The sequence below is a fragment of the Neurospora tetraspora genome (assembly GCF_033439725.1).
Source record: "Neurospora tetraspora strain CBS 560.94 chromosome Unknown B0H65scaffold_1, whole genome shotgun sequence".
Taxonomy (NCBI): domain Eukaryota; kingdom Fungi; phylum Ascomycota; class Sordariomycetes; order Sordariales; family Sordariaceae; genus Neurospora; species Neurospora tetraspora.
Window position 1 is genome coordinate 2,232,205 of NW_026944383.1, and position 16,942 is coordinate 2,249,146.

Consider the following 16,942-nt stretch of genomic DNA (forward strand, 5'->3'; position numbering starts at 1 on the left):
CGTTAGCCGACAATAGTCAAATGGCTGTTCACGAGAATCACTTACCCCCAAAAAAAACGACCTCACCAAGCATCGAGGTCCAGAGCTAAACCAGATGATCGGCCATGTACGTTCCAATCTCCCTACAATCGCATGAGCTGCATGGCGACATCCTTGATGTCCTTATCCTCCTCAGACACACAGCTTCTCACGGTGGGATCGGGTGTGAGCATGGTCCCTGCCCCTGTGGCAACACCCAAGAGTGAAGTCAAGATGAGGAGGAAACGACTTCGCCATGCCAAAACAGATAGCCCAGCTGATGTAGACTTGACAGATGCCGGACAGTGCTTATTAGAAGTAGGGACTCCCAATCAAGAGGAGGCCAACCCGTGAGATGCAAGTAGGGCGAGACAATGCCGGCACCACTCGCAGATTCTGCAATAGACAGGTGTCGGATTTGACACTGCGGCATTTGTCGCCGCCAATCCTTGTGAATGGAGAATGGGAGGAAGTCGCATGAAGTCGTCAAGTAGCCGGTTCAGGAGTTGCGTGATTCGACGCCGCTGCTGACTCCCATCTGCCGTTCTGCCCAGGGCCCACATGTAGTTCTCACTCGCTTCCTTGAGAGCAAGGAGGTCGGTGAGCTGCACGGGATAATCCTTCGGTGGTGGACGGGAAGACGGTCGGGGGCCGCGTTCTCTGACCAGCCGTTCTCGATTTTCCTCGTAGGTGTGGCTATCGAAGAAGAGATCGGCCTCGGAACCGGTGAAGCGTTCATGGGCAGTGAGGTCAAAGTCTGGCATATGGTCCCGGACCTCTTGCCCAAAATCAGGAGAAGCGGGCGCTCGCAGAGTTCCAACATAAGGCTTTTCCATGCCATGAACGTAATCGATCAGCTCGTCCGCATCCTTCAACCTTGTCAGGTGCCTCACGAGCTCAGTTTCGAAGCACCCAGCACGCTCTTCTGCTTGGATGGCATCTCCATTCATCCTCGTTGACCACATCAAGAATCTCATCATGTGGAGACGCATTCGAAAGGCGTAGCAACCCTTGGCGTGCATGAAACAGCCAGAGCACAATGGTGTGTCACGGAGGCTGGTGCCTTTCACAATCATCTTGAGCATCTGTCTTCTCCCGTCCTCAGCGCCCTCGGCCAAGCGAAACAGTGCTCGTAAGGGCAAGGCGTCCAGGGAACCGCATTTGACGCACTTGGTCTTGACCGGGAAGGCTGGCACGATCTGCGGCTGTTGAGGCGTGTCGAGGGGCTCAGACTTGGGTTGATGGGTTGAGGAGGATGGTGTTTCCGGAGCCTGGCTAGGGAGTGGTGTCGGGAGGGTCTCCATTGAGGAGGGTTTTAGTGAGGAGGGTTCCCGTGAGGAGGGTTCCGCTGGGTGTGGGCACATCAGGTCCGATGATCGCTGCACAAATAGTTAGCATCTCCATCGAATACAAGCAGAGGTGGTGTCAGAGGGTAAGGGAGAGTGTGGGACGCTCGAGTGTGATTGTTCTCAAGCTTTGCGGCTCGAAGAGTTGGGGAGGTGGGGAGGTAAACCGAGGAGAACTGACCTGGAGGATAATGCCACAATAAGAAAAAGAATATGACAGAATGGGAAAAGATATGAAGAGAAAAAGATATGGTGCTGATGTCAAAAGCTTTGAAGATGTTTTGTAAGATGGGACTGTTGATGAAGAGGAGAGGGGACAAGATCAGGAGGGGGGGAGAAGAGGGAGGTATAAGTAGTCGAGGGACGAGGAACTCTCGCAGAGGAGTGATTCTGTGAGAACGAGAGAGGTGTATATTACTTCCTTCCCTCTGCTTAACTGTCTCTTGCCATGCTGAGGCAATGGAGAGAAGGCCGAAACAGCAGCAAGCAAGAGAGAAACAGCCTGCCTCCTGTAGTTCCGCTGGCAGGAAGCTTTTTCAGATGACAGGGCGCCCACCACTTGAGCTCTGTAGCGTTAAACTGCCGAAGATGTTCTTTCTTCGTAAGGTCAAATGGTCGGGGGCTCGTCCAGAATTGAAGTTATGAGAGGATGGATTTACCTTAAAGACTCGGGGAGCCATTCCCAATTTGAAAGATCGAAGGCCTCCGACAACCAAGCATACCTACCGTATGAACTCATCAAACTTGGTCGGGTAAGTGCGAAACGTGCCAGAACCAAGCACTCGGAGCAGCATAACGTACTGGAAAGCATCTTCGGGTTTTGGTTCAGCGCAGAATACCGCAGTCTGCAACAATGACTCTACATGGAGTCCGCAGGTTCAGTTGCATGCCTAGATACCCGAGCCCCGATTTGACGAGTTTATACGGTATGGATGCTTCTTGACAACCGCCAGACCGACCCGACCAACATACAGGTAACACTGCCCCGGTTTCCCGAGTCTCTTCGGTAGGTATGAATCGATCGACCACGCAGCTGTGAAAAGAAGGCGCAGTCCTTCAACACAGGTTGTTGCTGACCAGGTCGCCAGACATTGGAAAGTGGAAGTCAGATGCCGTTGAGAGAAGACGTCACGATGCACGTTATGCAGAAGAGTGAAGAAGAAGGGACGGGAGACAAAGAGAAGGCGAAGATCTGAGAGGAGAAGGAGATAACAAGGAAGATGGTGAAGCCCGATGCCATTCCAAGCGGACATTTGCCAACTTGGATGAGAAGTGGAAGCCACGAGGCTGAGTGTTGGTAGGTGCTATCCATCGATCTTGACTTGACCCTTGTCGAGGCAGGTGGTATGCACAAATGGCTGGCTGGCTGTCTTAGTTCTCGGTCCCGGGGTTCAAGTGGGCCCTTCGAGATCGTTACTGCCTTGACATTCAGACATTGTCCCTAGTGGGGTCAAGGGTTCGACCGAGCTAAGGCTGCTGGATCAGATTTCTGCCACCAGGTAGGTACGCATTGGACATTTCTTGTTGCCATAACATCGGTCTCAACCGAAGACCTGATCCAGATTGAGCTTGTCAACAGAGACCAAGATGATTCCACAGGCAAGTCTGTTGCGTAGGTAGTACTGGCAATGTACCTACCTCTTTACTTCTTCGTTTCATCTCAACTGCTCAGCCAAGAGCGGTCACTCGCGTTGCAATATCGGATCTTTCTCACTGCTATACTGCTCGGTCGCTCTTTGCTCCCCGCTGGCCTCCCCAGCTTCCAACCAACTTCATTGCCTTCTCTCCACCTCCCTCTAACCTCTCATCCTTCAATGCGCCTGCTAGGCACTTCCATGGGTCTTTGCTACCTCCCCACTTGAGCAGGTTTCCCTTCAACCTCTCTCCATTTTCTCTTTGCAGCGCTGCTCCGCCTTGTCCACCGGAAAAGACAACATTCCATACCCTCTGAGCCAAGACCCGGTCAAAAAGGTAACTGTAATATGTGCTGCCGTATCCGACCAGATGGCCGAAGAAGCCCTGCCATGCAGTTCCCTGGGGATCAGGCGGCGCGGTGCTGTACTGTCTCTGAAGGTTGTGGAAGACTTCGGTGGAGTCGATGTGGCCTTGCGACGCCTTGGACGAGTGCAACTCCTGATCGAGCATGGCAAGGATGATTTGGTTCTCAGTGTCCAACGCCTCAAACCGACGGGCCTCGCGGATCTTGTTGTCAACCCACTCATACGGAAGGGGGTTGTCGGTCTCGTAGTGGCGTGCGAACAGAGCGAGAACAGACGGGTCAGCAGCAAAGTATTCCATCAGTGTAGAAGGAAGCTCGGCGAGATCAGTGGCGCAACGAGTACCGCTGACATTCTGGAAGGAGGTGCGGGCGAGGATCGAGTGGATAGCGTGACCCATCTCGTGGAAAAGAGTCTCGAGCTGGAAGAAGGACAGGAGAGCGGGCCGGTTGTGGGATTGCTGGGGGAAGTCGCACACAAGAGCAATGGTGGGAAGCTGTTTGATAGTACCGTCCTGGGAGCGAGAGTAGGCCATGCCATCATTGGCAGCAAACTCGGCAGACTCGAACGAGGGGATCAAAACATCAGGGTTTTCAGCTTGGGCATGGGCAGTCTCAGCAAGCTCTGTGGGTGACAGCTCACGAGAGCAGCGGAGGGTGAAGTGAGCTGGGTTCGGCGACTTGAGGGGACGGTAGAAGAGGTCGCAGTATAGAACGGCGACATGACCCTCAACATCCGAGACGACATCCAACCGGCGCACATCGGGATGCCAGGTCTCACCGGGCATGGGCTCGCGGGGGACGAAGCGAATACCGTAGAGACGAGTGAATATCCTGGAGAGACCTTGCATGACGGTGCCGAGGGAGAAGTAAGAGGACAGGTCTTCACGCTTCTGTCGGGACTTGATGGCCTGACGGATAGACTCGGCGTAGAAGTCCTTGTCCCAAGGTTCAAGTGTTGCGTCCTCACCCTTGTGGGCCCTCTTAGCCGCGGTAAGATCGGCCACCTCCTGTTGAGCTTGAGGTCTGGTGTTTTCGGCCAGAGCTTGGAGAAACTGTCTAACAGACTCGGGGGTGCTGGCCATCATACGGTCATGGAGGACGAGATGGCCATAACTCTCGAAACCAGAGAGCTTGGCCGACTCACCACGCAACAGCATGAGCTGCTCCAACAAATGGACAGTCCTGCGGGAAGCGGTGCGAGAAGCCATAAATAATTGGTGTCGGGCGTGGTCATCACGAACGGTACGAAGTGCTATTGAGGCTTGAGGACTCAGAGTTTGGACGTACACTTTGCCCATAGAAGTCATCCTCTTGACCTCCACGGGGTCCATGCCCATCATCCTGGACTTTTCAACGGTGCTGTATGGGGTCTTGGGCTCCATGTGCTGGATAAAGTTGGTTCCAGTCTGGCTGATTGCCGACGACAGTTGGACGAACTTGTCCCGAGCGTCCTTGGGCAAGTGAACGGCGGATTTGGCAAAGTCGAGCTTGAGGACCTCGGCCACCATCCTCTCCTCCTCAGACCAGGTGGAGCTAACATCTGGGTTGTCCATTGCCTTGACCAACTGGTCGTACAAGCCCGTCATGGTGTTGAGCTGGTTCATGTACTCGTACATCATGTCCCAGGCTACCGAGGCGGTCCTCTGGATGGCCTGGTCAGGGTGCGTGACGCGCACAAAGTCGGCCATGTCCAAGACGCGACATAGGATATCACTCAGGCGATCGAGATGGCGGACAACGGCGCGGTATTCGTCGAGAGATTGGGCGTTGAGGACCTTGTCGACCAGGGCGCGAGCCTTTCCCAAGCTCACCTGGGCAAAGTCGAGGAAGCCATGGGGGCTGGTGAGATATGCGTTACGGAAAAGACCGACATTGCGGCCATGTTTGTCGCCGGAGAACTGCTTCCATGTTTCGGGTGAATCGAAGATGGATCGTAGAAGGGAGTCGTCGTGCTTTGCCCCGCCGTTCTCGTGGGTGACGGGGGTACTACCCGTCAAGGTCTTGGGAGCTTGCGCAGTAAAGCCTGTGAATCGTCGCCGTTGCTGTCTAAGCAGAGGAGAGGGAGTGCGTCGTAGAAGGCAGTTGGAGCAGACCCAAAGCCGGGGCCTGCTGGCTTTGACCAGAGGCTGTATCATGGTGTCGAGGTGCCAACTGGGTTTGGAACTTGGAGGAGGAGAAGGAGGAGAAGGAGGAGGAGGAGGAGGAGGAGGAGGAGGACGTGGAGGAGGAGGAGGAGGAGGAGGAGGAGGAGGAGGAGGAGGAGGAGGAGGAGGAGGAGGAGGAGGAGGAGGAGGAGGACGTGGAGGAGGAGGAGGAGGACGTGGAGGAGGAGGAGGAGGAGGAGGAGGTGGAGGACTCGGTTTATGGTCGCTGGGTCGGTAATGGTTGTGGATGGCGGGGTGACCAACTACTACTATAGTGTTTGTCTAGGAGGCGAGCATGTGCCGCGATTGTTCTGTCGTGAATACTAGAGTAGATCTAGAGGTCGGGATATGGTGGTGTTACAATTGGTGATAGGAAAAAGAAGTAGTCAAGACAGAATTATGAGACAGAAGAAGTATTGCCTAGAACAAGTTCCAGTTGTGGAAAAGCAAACAAAAGTCAAAGTCAAGCTCGCAAAGTGCCTTTTTAGCGGTTATCGGTACGTACTCTCGGTACTCCAATTGACGGAACGGTAACTGTACCGCTGTAAAGGTACGTAACCGTCACCCGCCAAGAGACGATCCCCCCCAGTCCGCTGCGGGAACCACCCCACCACGCCCGCAAGCCGCGACCGCAGTGACCAGGGGCAGAAAAAGCAGCAGGAAACAAAGTCCCGAGTTCCCGGAATTTTACCGTAACGATACGGGTACCACAGCTGTACCTTGACAGAAGCTTGAATTGGACTTTTTGCGCCTGGGCTTGTATGTGCAGTGGACATCCGACCGATTGATTGATTATCCTCCAACTGCCCTCATCCCAAGCTCTCTTCGCCAGCTCTACCTACCCACCTCTCCCCCCCTCGTCGACTCCATCATCCCGACGCCGTCTTTCTTCCCTAGGTCAATTGGGTTGGATAATGGCTGCCAGACTTGCTTTCCAGCGGGTGAGCTGACTTTTCTCTTTTTCTCTATGCGACTCCAATGTCTCTCTCTGCATCATCACATGTGCTGCGTCATAAGGTAAACATGGACATGGGATACGGACTCATGCTAACTTCTTGACTTTGACCAACAACAGCGCGCCGCCCGGGCTACCGCCGCCGCCCTCGTCGGCTCCTTTGCCCTCGTTCCCACGGTCGCCTTCGCCGAAGCCTCCGAGAGCCGTGCCTCTGTACGTGTTCAGCCCGATTGCCGTCCTCCATATTCGCGCTCGCTAACCGACGTCATATCTCTGCCGAAACAGGCCAGAAAGCCCATCTACGACGATGACTTCGACGTTGTGCCATCCACCCCTTCCTTCACCACCGCCGAGACCACAAAAGACGTCAGCTCTCCCGCCGCTGCCACCTTAAACGCTCCCGTCACCACCAAGTCCCCCGCCGGCCAGAAGACCTTCACTGATAGCCTCATCGACGTCCTCGCCAGCACCAACACCCCCCGCGGCCCTACCCCTACCGACCGTCTGGCCGCCCAGATCCGCCGTGCCCGCCTCTTCCTCTACGAACAAGCCTGCGTCGCCGAGGACGCCGTCAACTCCGGCATGTCTCGCGCTTTCGACCTCGAGCACTCCTTCACCTCCACCATCGCCGGCCTCGCCCCTCCCCGCGAGAGCGGCGAGCGCCTCATGCCCGGCCTCATCTACGTTCTCGTCTCGGGTATGGCCGGCAGCATCGTTGCGCGCAACCGCGGCGTTGTCTTCCGCGGCGCCACCCCTCTCGCCTTCGGTCTCGGGGCTGCCTGGACCTTCCTCCCCGTCACCATGAACAACGTCAGCGCGCTGGCGTGGAAGTACGAGCAAAAGTTCCCTGCCGTGGCGAACGCGCACATCAGGACCCGTGAGGGCATTGAGAAGGGTATCTACATGGCCAAGGTACACACCGAGATTGCGCAGCACAAGGTCGAGGAGGCGGTTACTGGCGTGAGGGAGACGGTTGAGGGTTGGGTTCGCAAGGGCAAATAAATTGTTGCAGCATATCACTTATAGAGAAATGGGAACCAACAAGAGTGGACGATGATGGTTGTGAAAAAAAGAGAACGAAAAGCGGGCACAGGCACATGGGGCTGTGACCTGCGCGTGTGTGTGTGTGTGTGTGTGTACATGTGTTAGGTATAGCTGGGCAATTCCAAGTGAAAGCGGAAAATAGAGATCGTGTTAAGCTTCAGGCGCGAGGGAGTTCCTCTGCCATGTATATTGTACGATATCACATCACTTGGTGAGTGGAAAGGGTCAAGCTGAATGGTATGATATCCTCTTCACAATTGATGTTTCTTTTGTTAGCGTCACTCAGGGGCTCACCTTGGGGCTTGGCATGCGTTCCGCTTTGGGAAATAATTGGCTTCTGCATGTCAGCAGCTGAAGGATGAGTTTGACTTCGGTCTCTTCTCTTCACCATCTCTTCACCATCTCTTCACCATCGACAATCAACCTGAAGAGTTTTCAGGGTCCGGCTTGCAACATTCATCAAAGTTTTTCTTTCTGGCATCTAGACACATACTGGTGGCTCAATCGGCAACTATACTGACCTCTATTTTGTCTGCCTAAAATCAGGGGTATATATGGTGTCACAATTCCGTCAAAACCCACTTCATTCATCGCTCTTTCCCCGCCTTATCAGACCCTGAGACTGGTTGGTCTTTCTATCTTCTGTTCTAATTTCATCAGGCCATCTCACTCAACCTGCCACAAATGAAGTGAACAACCAACTCTTCAACCACATCAATCCCCCAACCAAAGTGATCACACAACCACCACAACACCACAACCATCATGGCACCCATAGCCAGCGAACCCCGCCAAGTCCGGGTAGTCCTCGACCTCCCCAAGCGCAAGGCTCTCTACACACTCGTCGTCGAAATAACAGATTGGATGCGATCCCAGCTCATCCTCAAGAACCCCAACCAGCAGAACCAAGCCAACAACAACGCCTCTCGGGAACCCAACACCTCCGGTGGCGGCCCATCGTCATCATCATCATCATCCCTCATCGATGATCTGGACCATGATGGTCCCCCCTTACCTACCCGACCCAGCCCCGGCGGCACCGGCGGCACCGGCGGCGGTCCTCGCTCAAATCCCAACTATAGCAGTGGTGGTAGTGATAGAATCGCCCCCCTCCGGCACGCCACCCTATCCCACTTCGACACCTGGCGCTCCTCCCTCCTCCAATCCCTTAAAGACCTCCTGACTCCCGCCGACGACACCAAAGAGATCGACGCCCGGCGGCAGCGCTCTGAACGACTCGCCCAACTAAAGCTAGAGTCCCCGGCGCCTGGAGAGAACTTGATTGATTCCGGCGACTTACTCGGTCCCGTCGCCGCCGCCGCCGCCGAAGACGGCAAGACCGTAGCCGCCCTAAGGCGGCAGCGACAGAAGAAGGAGGTAGCGGCGTTGCAGGGACGGTATCACGCTATTCCTACCCCCCGGCTACTACTGACCGTGATGAGTCAGGAGGATAGGGAGGAAGTGGTGGTTTGTCTCTTGCTGCTGCTTCTTTCGGGGGGCAAGTATGTGGCGGAGTCACGGACGTTTTTGGTTTACCTGTGCTCTGCTCTGGAGTTGCCGTTGGCGGTTTTGAACGAGCAAGAAGCGGAGGTGGCTACTTTCCTTGTTGAGTCCTCCAAATCTCCCGAAGCGCAGCAACAAATGTCAGCAGCTAAAGAAGCCGAAGAGCGCAAAAAGGCCAATCAGACCAGCCGACTGTGGAAAGTTGGCCTGGCTTCCGTTGCAGGAGCAGCGATTATTGGAGTTACGGGAGGACTGGCGGCGCCGGCGGTGGCGGGGGTGCTTGGCGGGTTGATGGGCAGTGTCGGGTTGGGAGGCGTGGCGAGTTTCTTGGGTGTGTTTTGGATGAATGGTGCGCTTGTGGGAACGCTTTTTGGGGCGTTGGGGGCGCAGATGACGGGGGAGATTGTGGATCAGTACGCGAGGGAAGTCGAAGACTTTGCCTTTCTGCCGTTGTCTGGGTCTGGGGCGAACCAGGGAGAGAGGTTGAGACTAACGATTGGGATCAACGGGTGGTTGACCGAGTCACTTTCTTCGCTGACTGCTCCCTGGTCGGCGCTGGACGCTAGGTCGTCGAACCTGTTTGCTTTGCGGTATGAAGTCGCGGCCATGTTGAATCTGGGAAACGCTTTGAGCGCCATGGTCACGAGCGCGGCGTGGACGTATATCAAGGTCGAGCTGCTGAAACGCACGGTTTTGGCGACGCTGTGGTCAGCTTTATGGCCGATTTCGTTGCTGTCGATGGCGTCGGCGCTGGATAACCCGTTTTCTCTTGCTAAAAACAGGTCGGAGAAGGCGGGCAAGATTCTGGCGGATGCGCTGATTAACAGAGTCCAGGGCGAACGGCCGGTGACGCTGATCGGGTATTCCCTGGGCGCAAGGGTTATTTACTCGTGCTTGCGCACGCTGGCGGAGCGCAGGGCGTTTGGACTTGTCGATGAGGTCATCCTCATCGGTGCACCGGTGCCGAGCGATAGGGATGCGTGGGAGATGATGAGGAGTGTGGTTAGTGGCAAGCTGTGGAACGTCTGCTCGGGCAACGATTACCTCCTGGCCTTCATATACCGGACTAGTTCCATTCAGCTGGGTGTGGCGGGGCTGCAGGAGATCAAGGGTATTGAGGGTGTTGAGAATCTCGACTTGACGGGGACGGTCAAGGGACATGTGCGCTACCCGGACATCTTGGGTAAGATTTTGGACAAGTGTGGTGTCGAGATTAAGGAAGGATTTGGAGGTGAGATTGAAGTTGAGCAGGATCTCACGAGGGAGGAGGAGATTGTGTTGGCGGATATGGAGGCACAAGGAAAGATTCCTGCGGTGTCAAGGGGGGACAAGGAAGCTTGAGTGTAATGTGATGAGATGGGTGGAAACGGAAAAGGAGATATATATAGGTTTCTTATGAGAGTACCTACCTAGTTTTAGTAGTCATTAATGGTATTCAACTTATAATAGCTCATCATCTTTATTACCACTTTTGTCTCTTTATTAGCGGGTTTCAAAAGTTGAGTAGTGATCAAGTCTTGAAAACGGCGAGAGTAATTGTATTGTAGCTAAGTACTTGATTGACAACTATGTTCATGGCACAAGAGGTTTTTATCCTCAACAAGCCGACCCGACCCATCTCATCTTCTCCATAGTAGTAATCAGAAAGCGATTGATACAATCTTTGTGAACAACTCTCGATAAACCCCCGAAAAAACAACATCACCATTTCATAGGTAGCCAGACCAGCACACCGCAACAGGAGAAAGCAATTCAGAACGAAACCATCGGCGAGGGGGAAAAAACACATAGTGTAAACCTCCTTAACCATTCCTTCACATTATCACCCTTACACTAGAGACAGACTAGGTAAACACAAACGACCGACCGAACTCAGCAAAACCCTTCCTTCCTTCCTTCCTCCCAAACAAACAACAAAATCAATGGATGGTATACCTTGATAAACACCCTCTCTTTACTCCAACAGCAGCAACAAACAAAAAAATTCAAACAAGCCAATCCTTCCTTATTTATTTCCCTTCTTATTTCCCGATACTTCCAGCCCCAGCCCCAGCTCCAGCTCCAGCTCCCGCTCCAGCTCCCGCTCCTGCTCCCGCTCCACCACCAACTCCCCCATTGTTATTCCCCGTCCAACTCCTAGCAAGCGGACTCCCCACCTTCGGCGCAAACTGCAAGCTCTTTCTCCTAGCCGCATTCAACCGCATCATCACCCCCAAATTTCTCTCGCGGTTATCGCCTCCTCTTAGGAGACCCATCGTTCCGGCCATTGTGCTACTTAGCGGTGGGCCGCTTAGTCCACTCAACGACGACGACGACGACGAGCCTTCACCGGCAGCGCCGGCGGTATTCCCGCCATCATCAATATCCATCTCATCCAGGGCCGCCGGCAATCCAGAACACGACCCAACCGACATTGAAAAGAGACTTGTTCCCCCCCTTGTCGTAGTACTAGGCACAGCATAACTCAAACTAGGCTTAGGCGGACACGTCATCGCTCCTCCCGCGTGAAGACCGTGACCGTGACCGTGACCCTCCGGCATCGCCTCCCTTAGGAACTCGGCTTCGTGACCGGCTTCGTCGGCGGGGATTAGGAATGACCCACCGTCAACCTCATCATTGTCACCGTCACCGTGACCGTAATCGGTGGAAGAAGCGGGAGATAGATTAGCTGCTAGACGGGCGACGGTTTCGGGGGCGGGAGTCTTGGGGATTGGTGAGAGGGTTGTCCATTCCCTTTCTTCTTCCTCCTCTTCTTCTGTTTCGTTGTGGGGTCTTGTGGTGGTGGACGTTGACATGGCGAGGATGGAGTCGCTTACGCGACGGTTGTCACCACCGGGGGATGAAGAAGAGGCGTCGGGAGAGGGAGGGGTGCGGACCCAGAGGGAGGAGGAGCGGCGTTTGCTGCGGCCGGTGTTGGTGGTGTTGCCGGGGGTTGTGGGGTGTTGTTGTTGGGTTTGGCGGGTGGTGGTTGAGGATGAGAATGAGTTGGTGGTAGTCGTGGTTGTGGTCGTGGTCGTGTTGGTTGTGCTGGTGGTGGTGGTGCTGCTGGAGCCGGAGCCAGAGCCGGAGGGAACGAGGGTGCCGTTGAGGTTGGCTAGCGCCTTGGGCTCCATGCTCTTTCTCCTGCGGGCACCACCGCGGGGGATGAAAGAGAGATCGATCAAGTAGTCGGCCTCATCTAGCCACTTGTTTTCACGTTCGCAACTGTAAATGGTTAGCATGTTGTTCATCAGTTCATCGGGGATAGAATACTCACTCAAGAACCCAGCTGACACCCACGCACTGCACGACACCTTGACTCTCCTTGACCTTCTCCAACGTCCTCTTGCTACCATCCTTGAATACCACATGCGTGATACCAATCTTATGCCCCGGCCCAGACACCGGTTCATCACCCGACGCGCCAGCATTGGGATTCCATGACCAGTTCTTCACGCAGCGGGCGCCCATCTGGCCAAGCAGCTCAGTAAAGAGCCCACTGGCATCCGCGCCCTCAGCAGTATGCACATCGCAATATACAACTGCCCCCCTTAACAGCTTGGGGTTGAGGTCCTTGTGAGGAGTACGAGCAGGCGTGTCCATAGCCGACCACTCGACCTCGGACTTAGCGGGCGTGACCGGCTCGGAGGGGACAAAGTCATCTTCCTCATCCTCTGGCTCCGGTTCCTCGGCGATCGGGGACCCGAACTCGGCTTCGTCTTCTGGGATCTCGGCCAGTGATGCCCCCGCGCCCATGCTAGAAATGCGACGACTGCGGCGTCTCTGGCGGCCGCTCTCATCTGTAGTGATCTCGTGGCCTTTGGGAGGCGACGGCGCAGGAAGTTCGTTTTGTTCAGCGACAACTTGAGGTGGAGTCTGCTTCAAGGGTGTCTTGAAGGGAGTCTGTTGAGTCGGAGTTTGCTTGACAGGAGTCGCCTTCACGGGAGTCTGGTGGATGTGCACTTCAACCGGCTCGTTCTCTTGCTCATGTTCTTGCTCCTCATCGACCTCCTCTTCAACCGTCTCCATCTCCTGCTGACGCTCTTCGATGATCACATCAGCAGTGTCCGCGAAGGACACCCTCGAGAGACTGCTTCTCCCCGACTTTCTAGGTCTGAGAGAACGCGGTGGTGGAGCGGTAGCTCCGTCAGCAGACTTGAGAGGAACCTTGGAAACTGTGTGCACCTCCCTCATGGCAGCCTGGGGGCGAACGGGGGTGGTCGGGTGAGCAAGAGCAGCGGAAGCTCGCCTGGTGACCCGATTAGTCGTGTCAGCCGGCGTAAAGAGATTGACATTCAGCGGACGGGTAGTGAACTCGGCCATAATCGGAACAGCATTCTCATCGCCATATTCCTGGCTCGCTTCCGAAAGGTTATCGGAGATGCTGTGCTGGCTTCCATCCTTATCGGCGCCATCGGTCGTATCCATCACATCAGAAATGCGGGCTAGCGCCTCGGCCTCGGCTGCGAGCTCAACGTCTTCGGTGGTGATAGGGATGTCCTCGAGAATTGGGGATGCGTCGTCATCGTCAACCATTGCATCGGGGTCGACTTCGGCTTGATCGGCATCGGCCATGACTGTCTCAACGGAGTCCCCTTCATCCTGTTCCTCTTCGCCCTCGTCAACCTCAGCCGCCTCGTGAGCATCCCTGTCAACGGGCGCATCATTCGCATCAGCCGAGTTAGCCTCCGCTTCAACTTCCTCATGTTGCTCCATTTCGACAATCTCTTCCTCTTCCTGTGCCACTTCCATATCCTCATCCTCCTGTTGCTGCTGAACATCGGCCTCAACTTCAGCCGAAGTTTGAGCATCAACCTTGTCAGAGGGATCCTCCATGGTCTTCTCAGGAGAAGATTCCTTCGACTTCTGCTGCTGCTGTTGGCGAGCAACCGAAGTTCCAAAAATCCCAGCCTCTTTCATCGCGGCCACATCGAAGAGTGATTCCTCCTGCTCATCCACCTGTTGCAGCCTCCTGGAACTTCTTCTTCTACCGAACCTGCTTTCCAAAGGGGCCGCAGTGTTAGGCTTAGCGGGAGTAACACCGCCATTCCAACCACTTAGCTGCTTGGCCAGCGGTGTGAATCCCAAGCTCGAGTTACTCTCTTTCTTGGCGAGTGCCGGAGTCTTCGCAGGTGCTTGGGTCTTCGGAGGCGCCGGAGTGACTCCGCCGTGCCAACCGCTCAGCTTCTCAGCCAGGGGGGTAAATCCGAGGTTGGAGTTGTCGTTGGCAGCAGCCTTGGCTGGAGTAGCCTTCGCTGGGGTAGCCGTGGCCTTCAGCAGGTTCACCTTGGGCGGTGCCGGGGTAACACCTCCCTTCCATCCACTCAACTGATCCGCCAACGGCGTGAAGCCGAGGCCAGAACTGCCGTTGTCAAAGCGCATTCTCTTAGTTGTGCTTCGACCGGAAGGTGTCCGGTGGCTGGTGTTAACAGAAGGTGTAGCGGCGGGATGAGGGTTGGCCTTGCTGCCCCTTGGGGGTTGGGCGGGAGTGGCGTCCTCGCTCTCCTCGGAAGGGTTGAGGACATCTTGGCGGAGATTGCCGAACGAAGGACCGTTGAGCAGATGCTGAGGTGGTGACTCAGGAGGAGTGGTGCTAATGCTCTGATCGATGTCCAAGTAACTCTGATCATCATTTTCGGGCTGCGGGGTCTCGGGAATGACGATTTGCTCGACGCTTTCGTTGCCCAGCTCGACCTCATCGACCTCCATCGAGTCCTCGTCGTCTTCCGGCTCGATGACCTCGGGCTCGGCAACTTGCTCCTCTTCCCGGTCTGTCATCTCCTGGTCCTGATCTTGTTCAGCCTTGTGCTCCTCTTCTTGCTCCTCTTCGTGCACCTCCTCAAGCTCTTCCTGCTCAACCTCGTACTCTTCCTCATGCTCTTCCTCTTCCACGTTCTCTTCTATACCCTCTTGCACCTCCTCATGCTCATCCTCTTGTACCTCTTCTAGCTGCTCCTCCTCCTGGCTATGTTCATCCTCGGCTTGGATTTCTGGCTCTTCCTGAACAGCAGCTTCGACCTCTTTCTCCATATGCCTGAGAGATCGTCGGCGTCCAGTAAACAGTAGCCTAGCTGGCTTTGCCGAAGAAGTGAGAATCTGCATCGTGCGCTCGCCAAGCTCACCAGAAGGACCATCGTCGTCCTCCTCGTCCGCAGAGTCCATCCCTTCGTCTTCCTCTTCCTGCTCCTGAACCTGCTGCTCATTCTCCATCTCCTCATCCGCTTGCTCTCGGTTGTCGTGTTCCTCCTCCTTGTGCTCCGTTTCCTGCTCTTTGTGCTCCTGCTCCCGTGCCATCTCTTCCAGACGCTGCGACTTGCGTCTCGCAGTGCCGAACTTGACAGGTGGGCTGGCGAGCAAAGAAGGCTTTGTTTCAGCAGCAAGTTCCTCCACAATGGGCTGCGGCTTGACAGCAGACATTGGCACCCTCTTGGCCGGGCTGGCGAAGAGGGAGGGTGGGCCCATCATCCCCGCATTCGTCGAGGTGGTGGCGGGACCAGCGAGGACATCTCCGCCCATAAGCACAGTCGCATTTCCGGGTGGTCTTTTGGCTGGACTGGCGAGAAGGCTGGCACCGCTCTTAGCGGGTTGCGCAACGGGTTGCCCATCCGGTCGGTTGGCGAGTAGAGGGACGCCAGCAAAAAGACCCTCGACGCGCTTGGCCGGGGTCTTGATGCTGTTCTTCCATGGAGATGGTGGAGGACGGCGAGCGGGAGAAGCGAGCATCGAGAGGTGTTCGGTCGGAAGGAAGTGGGGCTTCAGGACTGAAGGTTCGGCGGAGGCATCCTTGTTTTGCTCTTCGGGTTCAGAGTTCGCGGTGGACGTAGATGCCAACGCGGGTTCGTGTTCCTGTGGCTGGTCCTGTTCTGGTTGCTTCTCCTGTGCCTTCTTGCTGGTCTTAGGGGCCGGCGGTTTAATGGGAGCTCTGCCTGTCAGTAAGGGCTGCAACAAGGCCGGACTGTTCTCATGAATAGCGAGTTCATCCTCCGAGTCGTCACCGTGTTTGGCGGCTGCCACTAGTTGGTTAACTTTCTTAGGGCTAAGGGGAAGGGGCTTGTGTTTCATGCCTTCGACCTTGATGTTTTCGGGAGCATCGCTGGGGGTAGCTGGTCGGCCAGCACGAGACACTGGCCTATTTGTCGTGCCATTGGCAGCACCTCTCCTGGCTGTCGACGTTGATCCCTTGGCTGTTGTACCCGTCCGAGTCCTGACTGGCTTTGCACGAAGTCCCCCGGTAATTGCAATTGGTCCTGCCTTCTTCTTCCTTCCTCCCGGAGGCCCGATGTTCTCTTTTTCTGGCTCCTCAAACTTGACCGTCTTCTTGATAGCGGGCTTTGCGAGCGCTTTGGATGCGGCGGTGGGCGCGGTCGCCGTCGAGTCGGTCGGTCGCGTCCTGGTTGTGCTGGTGTTCCTGGAAGTGGCTGTTGAGGAAGATTGGTCGTCCGGTTTGGCTGAACGCGTCGCGCGAGTGGCCTTGGAGGCAGGTTCTTGAGCTTTGGTCGGCGGCCTACCGCGCGTGGCCGTTACTGGCGGTCTGGTGGAAGCTGACGACGCAGGTCTCGATGCAAGCGAGGACGCGGGTCTAACCGATGCCGAAGGGGCAGGTCTCGATGTCTTTGCAGCTTCGTTGGCTGGATTCCGTGCTCGAGCCCGGGTGGCGCGGGTGGTTGCGAGAGCGGCAGCTGGTAGACGTACGGGTCGAGTGACGGGAGCTGGAGCAGGGCGATGCTTGGCGTGATGGTCGTCGTCTTCGTCATCGTCGGTCCGAGCCTTTCTCTTGAGGCTTGTCGAGGCAGTGGGCGCGGTGGCTCTGGATACGCCGGTCGTGGCAGATGTCGCGGATGTGGTGGTGGTGGTGGTGGTGGTGGTGGTGCTGGTGGTGCTGGTCGCGCTCCTGGCTTTGGCTGCGGCAGTCATAGCTCTGGCATTTTTGGTGACGGCAGACGAGGCCACTCGC

The 16,942-nt window shown here is 55.7% G+C and overlaps 5 protein-coding genes across 5 annotated transcripts; 2 read left to right on the forward strand and 3 right to left on the reverse strand.

The window, feature by feature from the left end:
* Positions 1-133: 133 nt before the first annotated feature.
* Positions 134-1,752, reverse strand: B0H65DRAFT_19768 (uncharacterized protein). Its single transcript, XM_062821741.1, has 2 exons — positions 1,546-1,752; positions 134-1,397 (listed from the first exon to the last, which is right to left on the reverse strand). The coding sequence occupies exon 2, from the start codon at positions 1,380-1,382 to the stop codon at positions 351-353; it is 1,032 nt and encodes a 343-aa protein (XP_062686024.1). The 5' UTR covers positions 1,383-1,397; positions 1,546-1,752; the 3' UTR covers positions 134-350.
* A 1,096-nt stretch (positions 1,753-2,848) lies between these two features.
* Positions 2,849-5,608, reverse strand: B0H65DRAFT_19752 (uncharacterized protein). The gene has a single exon (XM_062821739.1). The coding sequence runs from the start codon at positions 5,496-5,498 to the stop codon at positions 3,081-3,083; it is 2,418 nt and encodes an 805-aa protein (XP_062686025.1). The 5' UTR covers positions 5,499-5,608; the 3' UTR covers positions 2,849-3,080.
* A 602-nt stretch (positions 5,609-6,210) lies between these two features.
* B0H65DRAFT_449132 (apolipo protein O-domain-containing protein) lies at positions 6,211-7,661 on the forward strand. The gene is made up of 3 exons (XM_062825938.1): positions 6,211-6,448; positions 6,583-6,675; positions 6,748-7,661. Exons 1-3 carry the CDS (start codon positions 6,422-6,424, stop codon positions 7,462-7,464), a joined length of 837 nt encoding a protein of 278 aa, XP_062686026.1. The 5' UTR covers positions 6,211-6,421; the 3' UTR covers positions 7,465-7,661.
* Positions 7,662-8,271: 610 nt separating this feature from the next.
* On the forward strand, positions 8,272-10,350 carry B0H65DRAFT_413817 (uncharacterized protein; the record flags this gene model as incomplete). The annotated part of the gene is made up of 2 exons (XM_062823870.1): positions 8,272-8,814; positions 8,869-10,350. The coding sequence occupies 2 exons, from the start codon at positions 8,272-8,274 to the stop codon at positions 10,348-10,350; spliced, it is 2,025 nt and encodes a 674-aa protein (XP_062686027.1).
* A 184-nt stretch (positions 10,351-10,534) lies between these two features.
* Positions 10,535-16,918, reverse strand: B0H65DRAFT_449134 (uncharacterized protein). The gene is made up of 2 exons (XM_062825939.1): positions 12,266-16,918; positions 10,535-12,213 (listed from the first exon to the last, which is right to left on the reverse strand). Exons 1-2 carry the CDS (start codon positions 16,900-16,902, stop codon positions 11,031-11,033), a joined length of 5,820 nt encoding a protein of 1,939 aa, XP_062686028.1. The 5' UTR covers positions 16,903-16,918; the 3' UTR covers positions 10,535-11,030.
* Positions 16,919-16,942: the final 24 nt, after the last annotated feature.

Bases quoted from the DNA above. Each gene is read 5' to 3' on its own strand.
- B0H65DRAFT_19768 (XM_062821741.1), bottom strand. From the start codon at position 1,382: ATGTGCCCACACCCAGCGGAACCCTCCTCACGGGAACCCTCCTCACTA.
- B0H65DRAFT_19752 (XM_062821739.1), bottom strand. From the start codon at position 5,498: ATGATACAGCCTCTGGTCAAAGCCAGCAGGCCCCGGCTTTGGGTCTGC.
- B0H65DRAFT_449132 (XM_062825938.1), top strand. From the start codon at position 6,422: ATGGCTGCCAGACTTGCTTTCCAGCGG. The intron at 6,449-6,582 runs GTGAGCTGACTT...GACCAACAACAG, and splicing joins CCAGACTTGCTTTCCAGCGG to CGCGCCGCCCGGGCTACCGC. The intron at 6,676-6,747 runs GTACGTGTTCAG...CTGCCGAAACAG, and splicing joins CCTCCGAGAGCCGTGCCTCT to GCCAGAAAGCCCATCTACGA.
- B0H65DRAFT_449134 (XM_062825939.1), bottom strand. From the start codon at position 16,902: ATGACTGCCGCAGCCAAAGCCAGGAGCGCGACCAGCACCACCAGCACC. The intron at 12,214-12,265 runs GTGAGTATTCTA...AACCATTTACAG, and splicing joins GGTGTCAGCTGGGTTCTTGA to TTGCGAACGTGAAAACAAGT.